The 16,291-nt window shown below is 41.9% G+C and overlaps 1 protein-coding gene across 1 annotated transcript in view; it reads right to left on the minus strand.

The window, feature by feature from the left end:
* The window catches only part of LOC122755554 (aryl hydrocarbon receptor-like), a 68,642-nt gene that overhangs the window by 37,831 nt on the left and 14,520 nt on the right, over window positions 1-16,291 (minus strand). Inside the window, exon 3 of the mRNA XM_044004153.1 lies at window positions 12,667-12,681. Coding sequence (XP_043860088.1) covers window positions 12,667-12,681 — 15 coding nt within the window. The remainder of the gene's footprint in view (window positions 1-12,666; window positions 12,682-16,291) is intronic.

Consider the following 16,291-nt stretch of genomic DNA (forward strand, 5'->3'; position numbering starts at 1 on the left):
CATTTCCATCACTGCCATGCCAGCTCATTTCCTTGTGCCTAGATCAGAGACCATAATAGCCTCTTAACCAGTGTTCCTATCTCCCTGCCTACAGTACTATTTTGAATACCATAGTGAGGTTAATCTTTCTAAAGAATAGTTATGTCACTTTCTACCTCTAAAACCTTCTACAGATCCCAACTGCCCATGAAATAAATGACCAAGTTCTTGAACTCACAGTTCAAAAGCATAATACTATGATCTGATAGGCTTTATATTCCTAGTGCTTAGCACAACACTTGGCACATAGTAATCACTTACTAAATGGTTGTTGAGTGACTATAAGATGGTGCAAATAGGGTTGAAGCTAGACAGAAAGGAGCAGAGTTCAAATCCAGAATTTGTTGCTTGTGTGATCTTTGATAAGCCCTTTGGCATCTTCCCTGGAATCCACCTCAATTCCTCCTTGCAAGGATGGATCAAGAAACTTAATCTCCCATGGGCACACTTACCATTCCTGTACCTTTCTGGACCAAAGTGACCCTCCCTATCCACAACTCCCTATGTGTGCTGTCAACTCCCTTCACTGTAATACAAGGTCCTTAAGAGCAAGAACTGCCTTTGCTTTCATCTTTGCATCCCCAGTCCTTAGAATAGTGTTGGGCACACAGCAAATGCTTAAGAAATTTTTGTTTTCATTCACTCATTCATTCATTCTTCTCTTTCAGATAAGTGAAGACCACTACCATGTCTTCTGACTATTCTTTTCCAAGCTGTACATTCTGAGTTCCTTCAGCTAATTCTATTATAATACAACATATAGTCCTCCCTGGGGTACTGGGATGTTATGTGACTTAGCCAGGATCACAAAGACAGTAAATGTCAGAGAGAAGAGCTGAAACCTATGTCTTCCTGTCTCTGAGCACAGCTTCTTATCCACTATGCCTCTCCACATAATCAATCAATAAACAGTTGTTAAGCACCTACTATTTGTCAGGCCCAGTGCTAAGAGCTGGAGATATGAAAGAAAGAAAGAAAGAAAGAAAGAAAGAAAGAAAGAAAGAAAGAAAGAAAGAAAGAAAGAAAGAAAGAAAGAGAGAGAGAGAGAGAGGGAGAGAGGGAGGGAGGGAGGGAGGGAGGAAGGAAGGAAGGAAGGAAGGAAGGAAGGAAGGAAGGAAGGAAGGAAGGAAGGAAGGAAGGAAGGAAGGAAGGAAGGAAGGAAGGAAGGAAGGAAGGAAGGAAGGAAGGAAGGAAGGAAGGAAGAAGCATTGATCATGCAGCTCCCTCCCTATACTTGCAATGTTCTCCCTACCCTCTAACTGGGTGGATGTCTCCCCATCTTTCAAAGTTCACCTTAAATCCCACAGCCTACATCAAGCCTTCCTAGAAGTTCTATCCTTCTGGGTATGAATCAGATCAATGACCCACTGAGGTCCCTTCCAGCTCTAGCGTTCTGTGATGCCTTTCAAACCCACATAACTGCTTTGCTTCCTTTGTATGTGCTTTCTGGGTCTAGATCTGTGGTTTTATTGATGTGGCAAAATCTCATGAGGCAAATTCTTTTCACCAATGCAGATTAGCAACTCTTGGAAAGAAAGAGTCTAGAGCAGTGATGTCAAATTCAAATAGAAATGGGGGGGGGACTAAATTGTAGGAAGGAATCCTTGCAGGCTGTGTATTGACAATTTTAAAATGTAACATTATCTATGACTTATTATCTTTCTCTTTACTTTGATAAATATTTTCCAATTATGTTTTAATTGGGCTTGGGCCATATTCAGAAGGGCAGCATGTTTGACACATCTGACCTAGAGCAAGGAGGTTAAGTGTCTTGTTTTAGTTCTATAGATTGTACGTCAGAAGCAGGTCTTGACCCCAAGTCTTCCAGCCTGGAATGAGGGCCATCTGCCTTGCAGCTGCAGCCTTCCTCCTTGGACTGAGAGATGTTTGAGACCTGCAGTCTCATTTTTCTATTTGTATCCCCAGACCTTAGCACAGTGATTTGCATGTAGTAGTAAGTACTTAACAAATGCTTCATTCATTCATTCATTCATTCATTCATTCAAAGAGGCATAGGCTCAATGAGGGATCCATGCCCTATTTAAACACTGTACCTCTAATAGCTAAGTGTTGTGGACTGTACACTGCAAGCTCAATTAATTTGGGGGGTTGAATTCCACAATCTTACTTAATCTTCCCAAAAATGTGAATTGTATAGTACAAATGATTTTATTCTGCTTTCATTGATGAGGAAATTTAAGCTACAAGAGGGGGGGGGATTTGCCCCAGGCCACACATAGGCTAACTGCCAAAGCCCAGATTAAAACCCAGGTCTTCTGACTCCAAGCCCAGCGTTCCCTTGCCTTCCCTATGTCACCTCCTATTTGTGTCTTAAAACATTGAAGTGGAAAATCTGCTCAGTTCTGGAAGAAAAACATTACCTATGTCTAACCCTCCTCTTCAGCCCTCTCGCAAAGACTAGACACCTGATCCCCATTTTAGTAGGATTAAGGTTTTAGCAAAAGGCTAAGCAGACTGTTAACCACTGCAGAACCAAAGCTGACTGTGCTTAGCCCTCTCCCTCCATGCGGCTTCCTCCTATGCTCAGTTAAAATACCACCTCCTAGAGGGGCCCTTTCCTCATTCTCCCAGTATCTATAGCCACACACCCCGACCCTGCCACCCTTTGTATATATTTTATTAAATTTTCTGTTTATATGTTTCCCAGGAGAGCACCTTGGAACTTTCTTTTTTCCCCCTTTTCTATCCTTAGCACCTGACACACAAAAGTCCCTTAATTACTTGAATGAATAAAGGTAGAAAAGAGTGTTTATGTCCTCTTGGGAATATCTCAGTATTCTTTAGTGCAGCTTACAGCAGTGGGTTTAATCACATGGGTGAAAATTCTTGTGAGCCCAGGTCCACATTCATTCCTCTTCTTGGCTGAGAGGCCAAGGAGGGCCCACCGTTCCAACAGCATTGCAGTAGCAGGGCCAAGAGCAGCACCCCACCCATAGGCATTCTGAATATACAACCTTCTTGCTGTCGTGGACATAGGAACACTGGGTCACACAACTGGATCTAGGAAAGACCTCAGAGATACCTGATCCACTTCATTTTATAGATAGGGAAATAGGGAATCCACAAAGAGAAGGGAGCTGTCCAAGGTCATAGTTCCTAGCCAAGCCAGGATTGGAGCACCAGATTCTCTGATGCTAAACCTAGCATTCTTCCCACTACACCATGTGGTCTCCCTAGTGGGACCAAACTCATAAAAGTTTGGGTCAATTCCTCATTCTTTATGAGAGAGATCCTGGATAGAATAACTGTCCTTATTCATTTGCATAGGCCATGTCCTCTTGAAGGGCAGGAGTATCCAGGAGATACATCAATAGATCATATGGCTGGTTAGAGATCTGGGAGCTATTCTAACATCTTCAGAAGAGTTACTCTGAGAGATGGCTAATCTTCACTTTGAATGGATTCTAAGTATGCAATAGGAGAATGAACATAAGTTCAGCACTCCCAGTATACATTCCCAGCCTCGTCATTCAATTTCTGTGTGACCTTGGGTGGGTCTCTGGCCTTCAGATTTTCCTTTGTAAAATTAGGGGACTGGACTAAATAATTTGCACCAGTCTTTCTCTCTCCAATAGTCTGTTTAGACTGCCACTTTCTGACCTAGTCCTCACATTATAGCAGTATTTCTTGTTCAGGATCTACTCTGCTCCCAAGGTACTGACCCAAAAGCTTTTTGTGTAACCATCCCAGGTGCTCAGGATAGAGCTAGAGTTCTGGAATACAAAGAATCAGCCCAGACTCTTCTTTGCTCGCCTCTGCCTTTGTCTCTCCACAAATAGCCTTGCAAGGTCTCCCGGGTCTCTCCATCATCACAGCTGTCACACCAGTTCAGGCTGATGGAGTGAAGACCAACTGGAGACCTGATAATGGCCTCCCCCACATCCGGGTGGATGCATCTCCCTCCTGTCTGTTATAATTATGTCTCATACTTAAGAGCAAGCTGGAGAGACAGGCTGAGCTTATTTCTAGCAGCCCAAAGACTGAATGAAGCCTTAGTGTCAAGGCTCTGGAACATGGTCCATGTCCTACCCTCAGGAAGTGACTCTCATGATAGGGACCAAGGGACTCTAGGGAAGAGGAGTCATGACCCCATCCCTATGGAGCCTTAGGATGAAAAGGCCAAGATGAGATATAGAAGATAATGGAGTCCAAACCTAGGTGCTGACAATGGAGGAAGTTTAGGAAGGTGAGAGGTGGGACCATTACAAAATCATAGAAGGAGGAGCAGCAAGATAAGCCAACCAATACCCAAAAGGAAGGCAGAAGCAGGTTAGCCATGGATCCCCACTGCCTATTAAAGGCATGGCTTCATAGGGTAGCTCAGTGAGTGGTTTTAAGAGCAACTGTTCCCTTTATGATTCTTCCTTTTCTTCTCCTAACTCCCTGATCACTTTCAGGTAGAGAGGGATGGTAGGCTCAAGAAAGTTTTCATGGATGAGAGGATCTCCAAGAAAAACCTTGATAAAGAATTCTGAGACTTGACTATAAGAAGGGAACAGCTGCTAAGGAAATTTCCTTAAGCACGAGTCTGAGTGTATTATCCCCCTCCACAATGAATTCCAATGTATCCCTAATATGTCTAGCATCAAATATCAAATCCTCTGGCATATAAGGTACTACATAATCTGGCCCCTTCCTATCTGTCTAGTATTCTGATATATCACTCTCTACTACATGCTCTTTTGTTGTTATTCAGTCATGTCTGAGTATTCTTGAACCCATTTGGGATTCTCTTGGCAAAAGTATTGGAGTGGTTTTCCATTTCCTTCCCTAGCTTATTTGACAGAAGAACAAACTGGGGCAAACAGGATGAAGTGACTTGCCCAGGATCACACAGGTAATAAGTGTCTGAGCACATATTTGAACTTGGGTCTTCCTGACTCCAAACTAGCACAGTAATTACTGTACCAACCAGCTGCCCGTAGACTCCAAAACCCTAATACCTAAACTAAGGAAAGATTAAGCAACATGTTTATCTCTATCTCTAATCAGGACAGATGAAAAAATATTGAAGAAAATATCAACAAGGAAGATGCAAGAACAAATGTAAAAGATCATACCCTATGACAAGGTCAGATTCATACTAGGAATACAGGATTGGTTCATTATTAGGAAAACTAATGACAAAAGCAACCAAAAATCAAATGGTTATATAAATATATGTAGAAAAAAAGTTTTGGGGTTTTTTTTGGTGGGGCAATGGGAGTTAAGTGACTTGCCCAGGGTCATACAGCTAGTAAGTGTCAAGTGTCTGAGGCCGGATTTGAACTCAGGTCCTCCTGAATCCAGGGCCAGCACTTTAACCACTGCACCATCTAGCTGCCCCCTGTTTTGTTTTTTAAATGCAACACATGTTAAATCAAATTAAAGCATAGGGAAAATGTACCTTTCCTTAATGAAGTAAATATTATCTAAATCAAAAATCTAACATTATCTGTAATGGAGAAGTAGTGGAGGCCTTTCCAATAAGATCAGAGGTAAAATCAGTCATTCAGTCAACAGGTATTAATTAAGTTCTTCTCATACACCAGGTGCTATGCTAAGTTCTGGGGATAAAATTAAAGGCCCAAAATTGTCTCTGGTCTTGAGGAGTCACGTTCTGATGGGAGAGACAAAATGTATATAACATGGTACATGTAAGATACATACAAAAAAGACAGAATGTCATTTCAGCCAGGCCGGGCCTAGCAGCTAGGGAAGCTGAGGCTGAGGGAGAGGGAAGGGACTGAAAAAGGTTTTCTGAGGAAAGCAGAATTTGGGCTGAGTCTTGGATTCATCCAGGGAAACTAAAACATGGAAATGGGGGGGAGGTATTCCAAGTACAGGGAAGTCCAGAAAGTGGAATGGAGGCCAGCTAGCAGGATTGAAGGGCATGTGGAGGGTAGTGATGCATAATAAGACTGAAAAGCCAAGAAAGGTCTGGCTTAGGAAAGGCTCAAAATGCCAAACAGAGCAGCAAAGAAGCCAGTGTTGAAAGGTTTCCCTTTCCAAATATTATGATGGAGGGGCCAAGGATATTGAAAGAGGAGGGCTGCTGATATTGTAATGTTCACACCCCCATTAGACCCTTCTGCTTTCTCTGGCCCCATAATCAGAGAAGCCTCGAGGGCCTTGGAACCTCATCCTCTCAGGTACTTAAGGGAGGGCAGGTCTAGACAGGCTGTGACGTTTAGAAGAAGGAAAGGTGGCGCTCACGAGTCCACCAGGCACCTTGGGGAGAGAGGAGGCAGAGGGAAGATGTGGAGAACCAGGAAAGACCTTTGCCTGGTTCGACCTTCTCTTTGCCAGTGGCACACCACTAACAATTCCCTCTGGCCAGTACAGAACAAAGAATAGAGCAGGATAGGTGACATCGCAGGGTTAAGGGCAACACGATTGGTCACAGAGCCCAAATGTTTGGTGGGAAGTTTGGTGAGAGAGACTGAAACATGCCATTTGTATGGGTCCAGGTGCAAGCTAGTCCCTAAACCTTTGGACAGAGAAGTGGGTGTCCTGGAAGAACAGCTGGGTGGGTAATGGCATGAGTACAGCCTCTGTCTGCTCACTGCCTCAGGGAGGGGAGGGGAGGAGGAAAGGAAGAGTAGAATTTGGAACTCAAACCTTTAAATAAAAATGTTGATTAAAGGAGGAAAAGAATAGTCTGGTGGAGTAAAAATATCAGGCCCAGTCTCCCCTGCTTTCCCATGTGTTGCCCAAAGATAGCAAAATTCTTTCAGGCAAGAAGAGCCCAGTGATTAGCAGGAGAGCTGGATTTTTAGAGTTAGCCCATTTCAGGCTGGGGGAATTCCAAATGAAGAATCATCACTAAAGCAGGTACAGGACAAAAAAAAAAAAAAAAAAAAAAAAAAAAAACAACTGTAAGATGAAATCAATTACTTTTAAATAGAATCAATAAGAAAATGATGCAAGATCAGGCTTCTCAGAATGAATGCAAACTTCTACATTTGGGTTCAAATAATAAGTTCTAATATTAGAAGATGGCAAAGATATTGCTAAATGCAAAATTTCTTTAAAAAAAAAAGATCAGGGTCTCTAGTGAACTGCAAGATGGATAAACATCTAGAGTGAGAAGGAAGCCCAACAAAGGTAAGAGAATTCTCAGAAAATTGCTTAATAAGCTGGGACATAGGAGGCTGACTTTCAGGAATAAAGAGGGAACTCTCTTTTGTGTTTTACTCTGATACCGCCATATCTGGAATATCATGTTAGCTTCTGGGCACCATAGTTTAGGAGGAACATTGATAATTTGGAAAGTGTCCAACCAGGATGGCAAAGGGGCATGCATTAGCACTTCATGGAACAAGTAGCCATGTTTGTTTTTTGTCTGTGGGAGAGAGGTTTCAGGTAGGAAAGGGCAACTATTTCCAAGTCATAGGAGAAGGGATTAAACATATTTTTGGTTTATAACCAAAAGAATAGAACCTACCCAGAAGCAATGAGTGAAAGCTGGAATAAGGAATATTTTGTCAGGATCTCCAAAGAAAATTAATTAATTAATTAACAATTAGAGTTGTCCCAAAGTGGAATGAATTTTCTTGGGAGATAGTGTATGGGGATTTTCTTCGTTAAAGGTCTTTGAGCAGAAGCTACTTCTCAGTTAATCAGTAAACATTTCTTTTTTAATAAACATTTCTTAAGTGCCTACTATATGCTAGGCACATCATTAAGCATTGGCAATACGAAAAGAGGCAAAAGACAGAGGAGACAACATGCAAACAAATATAAACAATCGAGGCTATGTACAGGATAAGTAGGAAAGTATTGAGGCAATGCAGTGGAATTGAGGGGTTGGGGAAGGCTTCCTATAGAAGGTGGGGTTTTAATTGGGGTAGTCAGGAGTCGGAGCAGAGGAAGGAGGACATTCTAGGAAGGGGGGCAGCCAGAATGCCTGCCCAGAGCAGAGAGGTTGAATGTCTTGTTGGTGGAACAGCCAGGAGGCCAGCGTCACTAGATCAAAGAGTGCACATAAGAGATTAAGGTGTAAGAAGACTAGAAAGGGAAAAGGGGCTATGTAAAAAAAAAAAAAAAGGCTTTGAAATCCAAACAGAGGATTTTATTTTGATTCTGATGGTAATAGGGAGCCACTGCAGTTTATTGAGTAGGGGATAATATGGCAAACTTTAATGGAGGATGGACTAGAGTGGGGAGGAACTTGAGACAGACAGATCCACTAGCAGCTATTGCAATAACCCAAGCATGAGGTGCTGTTGTAGAGAAAATTATTGGGTTGGGGGCACTACAGGTGAGATTAGAGAATCTCTGTTTCTGCCCTTGCATGCAAAAATCAACCCCTGACTAATGTGGCTTTCTTACAGATTTAGGGAAAAAATCATGAGTGGGGGCAAAGAATCATTTTCATAATAATTGGTGCCTCATTTCTTTCTTCTTCCAGTAAAGCAAAGTCTGAGGAGAATAGCATGAACCCTGCTAGGAAAGAAAGTTTACTGAACCTGCTGGGTAAAGGGCATGTAGTGTCAAGTGAATGAATGAGAGAGGATTATACAGGGATTAAGCAGTCTGCTGGGCACCACCAGGCAGGCAGATCTGTCAGCACCCTGATAGATCGGGTGCATGGCCTGGAGTTCAGCACACACACACCAGGGACCAAGAGAGCAAGGCAAAGACCAAGGAGAAATAGGGTCCCTGGGGGTGGAGATGGATTCATCTCCTCTTTTCTATATTTTTATTAAACTAAAGGAGTAAAAGAGGTAGGTGACCAAGCCTGAATTCTTCCAGGTGCTGGGAAATACTATAGGCTGGAAGGAAAGAAAAATTTATGGTCAAAGGATCTGAGTTCAAGCCCTAACTCTTCCACTTAATTCCTTTGTTTCCTTTGGCAAGTCATTTCTCCTCTCTGGGCCTCAGTTTCCTTCTCTGTGAAATGAGGTCACTAAAGATGGCCTCTAAGGTCCTTTCTAGCTCTAAATATTGCATCCTCTGAACCCAGGCTGGCTCGCTGCCTCCTTTGGCCTTTGAGTCTAGTAGACTGGTCTCACAGGAATTGTCCCCAGAGCCTGACATTCTCTCTCCCAGCAATAGATGATCTAAGAGGGGACTAGAGGCCCTGAGGGCCCCCTAAAATCATTGGTGGTGCTCCCCACCAGAAACCTTATCTTTCCCATTTTCCTACTCTCTCTACTCTTTCATTCTTTCTCTTCCTTCCCTCTTCTCTCAATCTCTCACTGCCATTCTTCCTTCCTCTTCATTTTCCTGTCTTCTCTGCTGTGTCTACAATCTGCCCTTGTTACCTAAGAACAGAGCTGTGTGCCAGGAATGGCAAGTGCTCGCTCATTGTTACGAGTCGGTTAGCAGCCAGAAAGATGGATGTGCATTTAAACAGCTGGTGCTACACAGGCAGGTCTTAAGGTTTGTCCATGATATCTACCTTTTTTCTCTCACCCAATTACTGAGACTACTCTGAGGGGCATGTTGCCACCTATTTCATCTCCTGGCACCCCAGTCTGCCTGACTTTAGTCTTACTCCTCTTGTGGCCAGGCGTTGAAATGAGAGTTCCCATTATTCTGTTTCTGTTCCACCATGAAGTCTTTCCTAAGTTTTTTCTTGGTTTCACACTGAAACAGTGGCTTAGCCCTTCAGGTGATGGCACTGGATGATTCCTACTCTAACCTCAAATGTCACAGGCCAGTCCATCAAAGTCTTCTAACATCAATGTGGCCCAAATCAAGCCAGTCTCATGGTCAGCCAAGTCTTCAGAAATTTCAGTCATTGGCTGTTTGCCCTAGCTTCAGACTCAGCTGACTTCCAGTTCACTGTTTGATGGAAGCCCATGTAAAGATGCCAGTTCAGTTTAGGGTGTGAGCTGAGTGAAAGCTGGTGGTGTGGGAAAATCTCTCACATTTTCAGGCAGGGAAAGTGGACGTAGCTTCAGCAAAGGAGGTGTTAGAAACATTTTCCTTTGAAACCAGAGTTAACCAGGTTAAAAATGGTCTTTGTAAAAACATCTGGATATGTATGTGTGTGTACATGTGAACAGCATAGATATTTGCGTGTGCCCATGTGGAGAATAACAGGCTCAAAGCTGTTTAGGGGCTTTCTTGGTTAAGTCTCTTAGGTGTTTGAATCCACACCAGGAAGTTATCAAGACTACTGAATGATGACCAATGAATTCAACTCCCACGCCCCAATGACACAGGCCAGCTTTTCTTGAGAATTTGGACTTTGCCATGGTGTGGTAAGGAGAGAACTCAGTGAGTCAGTGGTCAGAAAAGGGTGGCGAAAATGCTAGAGGGCCTGAAGACCATTGCTAATGAGGATCAACCAAAGGAAATGGGGATGTTTAACTTGGAGAACACAGTAGGCTCCTGGTAGCCATGCCCAAGTATTTGAAGGGACAGCACTTGGAAGGGTGAGCCTACTTTTCCTTGGCCTGAAGACAAAACAAGGAGCAATCAGTGGAAGCCACAAAGAGGAGAACTGAAGCTCAGTTTAAGGAAGAACTTCCTAACAGTGAGAGTTGTCCCAAAGTGGATTAAGCAGCCTGATTAGGTGGTAGGCTCCCCCTGACTGAAGATATTGAAGGAGAGATTGGATGGCCCCTTAGGAGTAATGTCTTACAGGGGATTCTTATTGAGGGATGGCTTGGGTTGGATGGTCACTGGGGTTGGGATCCTGTAACTCTGTGCTTTTACCATTCCTCATCGCCGTAACAAATCTTTGACCTCGTATCCCCTTCTCTGGGGGATCTTAGCTAAGCCCCTTCCCATCCCTGGCTCTTCAGGCCCTCATCTACATGGTGGGGGGAGGGGCTTGAACTCAATGCCCTGTGGTACCCTTCCTCCTCTGAGTTTCTATGGCTGATGTATTTGCTGAGGTCTTCTTGGTGACCGCACTCCTGAGCCAAGGGGAGGGAGCAGTGTTACCAGCAGAGAGGTTTATCAGAGCCTTTATATCAGGCTTTGCTGCAATCCTTCCTGAGTGGCATTCAGTGCACTTTCAATGGTGGCCTGCCACTCTGTGTGCAGAGTGAACTCCCCTCATCAGCCACAGAAGGAAACCAGCCTGGCAGGGAACTTTTCACCTGGAGGTCTGCTGTGTGGTTTCTGTTTCACCACTGAGCTCCTTCCCAGGATCACTGATTGGCCTCATACAAAGTTTACTTAAGGCAATCTGGCGGCCCAATTACAGAGCCCTGTGTAATCTCTCTTGGCACGGGGGCACTCCCTGAGCTCAAGCCAATGCACGCAATGGGCCAGCTCCTCCTGCCGCCTCCCTCCAAATCCTTAGCTAATTTCTAGCACAATGAGGGGGTTTCAGAGGTGAAGGCCCTTCACCGGCCAAGATAAACAGGCTGACTGATGGCAGAAAAAACTGGCAGGTGGCGGGGTCAGGAAGGAAGATTCAAATGTGTGTAATAATGTTGCACACTTGTGGAATTCAGAAAATTAGACCGATGCATTCCCAGCAAGGCTACATAAGAAGAGGTTTAATTTGGCTCATTAATGGTAAAGAGTATGAATTCATTCCAGGCATCATATATATGGGCTTCTATTGCCATATGGAACCAAAGATCACCCCAGTATTTAAAGCACTATTTGGGCATTTTATATTGACATTTGTAATGCAGTCTAGTCAAAGGCTTTGGATTTGAATCCTGTCTCTACTATTTACCCCAGTGCAAATAGAATCTTGGTTGATTAGGCTGGAAAAGGGAAGGCTTAAAAGGGAGATGGTAGTAGTCAAGAATGTAGTATAGTATAGGGAAAAGCAGACTGGCTCTGGAGGCATAGAAGTTAGGGGATTGGGTGACCCAGCTTTGCCACTGTATGACCTTGGCTAGATCATTTCATCTGTCTAGGAGTCAGTCTCCCCATCTGTAAAATGAGAGGATTTGACTAGGATGTCTCTAAGGTCTCTTCCCGCTCTAAACCATGAGTCTACTAGGACCAAACTGACCAATGAGCCCAGTCTTCATGAGCTGGTGAAGCATTCCTGGCTGATGCAACCCTGACTTGGACTTTGAAGGACATGGAGATATTATGTAACTGGTTCCAGACATACTCCTAGAATACTACCTAGGCAATATAGCCAGCTTGCTCTGGACAATGAGGTTCCATAGGAAATATTTTGAGGTTTGGCATGGAGCAGGATGATTAGTCTTGTTCTGTTTGGAACTAGATTGGCTGTTTAGGAACAAGGGGGAGAAGATGCATAGAGACATAGCTAGGCTTACTATAAAGAACAAATTCCTAAGAATTTGAGTTCAGGGATGTGCTTCTACTGTGTCCTTTGTCAGGACTGAAGCTCTTCTAGGTGGTTTATTTTAAGTTAATGAGTAACACGCCTTTGCTTTGAATCACTAATTTAAGAAACATTTAAGCACCTACTATGTGCAAGGCACTGTGCTAAGAGTTGGAGATTCAGTGAAAAAAATGAAACAGTCCTCGTGCTTAAGAAGATGACTTTCTATTGGACAATGATGGTGGCAATATGGCAAAAAAAAAAAAGGTGGGGGGAGAAGTGTATATACTCAGATGATGATAAAAAGACTCATTCCTCAAAGTCTGGTCAATAAAACAGCTTTATGGTGGGGGGTGGGGGGGTGATGGTTGTTGATAGTGAATGAGAGGCAGCAAACCTAATCAAACCCTTCCAATATTCCCCTCTAAACAGCATCAAAACAATGTCTTGAATCAAATTTTGAGGTGGCAGAGCCAACAAAAGGTCAGAGAAATTTTTTCAGCCCAAGACAATTCAGAAAGTCAGCAAGAGAAGTCTGTGATACTAAAGCCTAGAGTACACGTTGGGGCAGGACCCAGAGTGGGCCTTAGAGTCAGCAGGGACAGCAGCAGCACCAGCAGTTTAGAGAACTTGCAGCCCAGAGACACTAAGGGTAAGAGACAATTGGTCAAAAACAGATTACAGGGGCCCCTATGCTGGAATGGGGATGAAGGTGGCACTGACTGGAAACTCTATTGCCCATACTCAGTTCTGTGTCATAGTTCCAGGGTGAATAGGAGTGCTTTAGCTTGTCACAAGGTATCAGGGGCCCTGGTCACAGTTCTAAGACAGAGAAGAGTGCTACTGCTTGGGGCTGCAGGGGACCAAAGATCTTATAGTTAAAGGCTAGAGCACAGACTAGGTGACCACACCTCTCCCTGGATCACACCACCTTGAAAGTACCAAAAATTTTCAAACCACAAAAAATGGTACTGAAAACAGGAGTACAAAAAAATGTCTGAACCTTGAGACAGTGCCTCTCCACCCCCAGGTGAGCAGAGCCCAACTTTTAACATAAAGGCCAAAGTAATGAAATAGGCTGGGAAAATTAACAAATAATACCAAAAAAGAACTTAAACATTAAAACTACTAAGATGGCAGGGAAGAGCAATACATAAACTCATAAGAAAACAATGGGGTAACAGCTACAAGCAAAGCCTAAAAGAAAAAATGCTAACTGGATCCAAGGCCAATGTGAATTCCTTGAAAAGTTAAAGAAAGTGAGAGTAGTACACGAAAAATTGGGGAAAGAAATGAGAGCGATACAAGAAAATGATGAAAGGACAATTAACAGCTTGTTAAAAGGCAAAAAATATACTGAACAAAATAACACCTTAAAAAACCAGAAATGGCATAATGGTAAAAGAGGCAGGAAAAAATCACTAAAGAAAAGAACTTGGGGGCAGCTAGGTGATGCAGTGGATAGAGCAACAGCTCTGGAGTCAGGAGGACCTGAGTTCAAATCCAGCATCAGACACTTAGCACTTACTAGCTGTGTGACCCTGGGCAAGTCACAACCCAAATCCCCTCACCAAAAAAAAAAAAAAAAAAAAAAAAGAACTTGCAAAGCAGAATTGGCCAAATGGAAAAAGAAGTACAAAAGCTCATTGAAGAAAATGATTCCTTAAAAATTAGAATCGGGCACCTGGAAGCTAATGACTCCATGAGACATCAAGAAACAATAAGATAAAATCAAAAGATTGCAAAAATAAAAATGTGAGATATCTTACCAGAAAAACAGCTGATCTGGAAAACAGGTTGAACAGAGGTCATTTAAGTCATTGGACTACCTAATGTGTATGAGGCGGGGGGACAGTCTAGATACCACATTTCAAGAAATTATAATGGAAAAATGTTCCACTATCTTAGATCCAAAGGGCAAAATAGATATTGAAAGAGTCCACCAATCACCTCTTGAAAGAGATCCCAAAATGAAAGGTCCCAGAATTACTACAGCCAAATTCCAAAGCTTCCAGGTCAAAGAGAAAATACTGCAAGTAGCCAGAAGACAACTTGGTGATTGTATTCACTTTGTGGACTCTGATCTTAACATTCGAATATCATGGAGAGACAGTCAGAAAAATACAAGATTTAGCAGCTTCTGCATTTAAAGAATTGGTGGGTTTGGAATATGATATTCCAGAGGATGAAGGAGCTAGGCTTGCAACCAAGAATAACCTACCCAGAAACAGTGGGTATAATCTTTCAGAAGAAAAAATGGATAAAAATAAAAATAATAATAAATTGTAAAATGTTTAAAAATGAAATAGAGGATTGTCATGAATTCCTGATGAAAAGACCAAAGCTGAATAGAAATGTTGATATTCAAACACAAGTCTCAAGAGAAGCATAACAATGTAAACATGAAAGAGAAATCATAAGAGATTTGAGAAGATTAAATTGTTTACTTTCCTATATGGTAAGATGATTTACGTAACTTCTAATAACTTTCTTATTATTAGGGCAGTTAAAAGGAGTCTACATAAATGGAGAGCATGAATGTGAGTCAATTATGTTGGGATGATCTCTAAAAGATGAAAGATTGAGAAAGAGAGACATTGGGAGAAAAAGAAAGGGAGAGGTAGAATGAAGAGATTTTTCTCACATAAAAGAGGTACATAAAGAAGACCTTTTATAAGTGGAGAGAAAAATGGGGGAAGGGTGATAAGAAATGCTTAAACCTTATTGGAATTAGTTCAAAGAAGGAAATTATATATAAATCTATCTCTATCTCTATCCCTATATCTATCCATATTTACATCCACATCCATATCTATATCTATATCTATATTTATATTGAGAGAAAGTTGGATACAGAAATCTATCTTACCAAATAGAGAAATAAGAAAGGAAGGGGACAAGAGGAGGGGGGAGGGTCACTGATGAGAAGGAAAGCTGATTAAGGGAGGAAGTGATCAAAAGCAAAACAGATTTTTGAGGATGGAGAGGATAAAAAGAGAGGAAGACAATAGGATGGAAGGAAATACAGAGTAATCATAACTGTAAGTGTGAATGAAATAAGCTCACTCATAAACTGGAAATGGCTATAAGAATGAATTAGAAACCAGAATCCAACAATATATTATTTCTAAGAGACGCACTTGAAACAGAAACACACAGAGTTAAAATAAAGGTCTAGAACAGAATTGAAAAGGCAGGGGTAGCAATCATAATCTCAGACAAAGCAAAAGTAAAAATAGACCCAATTAAAAGAGATAATCAGGGAAACTATATTTTGGTTAAAAGGCACCATAGACAATAAAGTAATGCCAAAAAAAAATTTTACAGCAAATTTCTTTGATGAAGGCCTCATTTTTCAAATATATAAGGAACTGAGCCAAGTAAGTTTATCAAAATAAAAGTCATTACCCAAATGATAAACGGTCAAAAGATATGAACAAACAGTATTCAAAATAAGAAATCAAAGCTCTCTATAGTCATATGAAAAATGCTTTAAATAAGTAGTGATTAGAGAAATGCAAAACAAAAGAACTCTGAAGTAACATTTCACACCCATCAGAAATAACAAATGCTAGAGGGATGATGGGAAAATAGATACATTAATAAACTGTTGTCATTGTGAACTGGTCCATTCATTCTGAAGAATAATTTGTAAATATACGCAAAAGGTTATAAAATTGTCAATACCCTTTGACCCTGCAATGCCACTTCTAGGTCTGTATCCCAAAGAGTTCAAAGGAATAGGAAAAGGACTAATATATATATATATATATATATATCAGCTTTTTGCATTGATAAGGAATTGGAAAAGGAGGGTATGCTCATCAATTGGGAAATGATTGAACAAGTTGTGACATATGATTGTCCTGGAGCACTATTTTGCCATAAGAAATGAAATGTGGGTTCATAAAACACATAACAAAACCTATATAAACTGATGCAAAGTGATGTGAGAATCAGATCATTATGTACAGTAATAGCAGTGTTGTAATGATGATCAACTGTGAAAGACTTGGATACTCTGATCAATAC

Source organism: Dromiciops gliroides, chromosome 4 (assembly GCF_019393635.1).
Source record: "Dromiciops gliroides isolate mDroGli1 chromosome 4, mDroGli1.pri, whole genome shotgun sequence".
Lineage (NCBI taxonomy): Eukaryota > Metazoa > Chordata > Mammalia > Microbiotheria > Microbiotheriidae > Dromiciops > Dromiciops gliroides.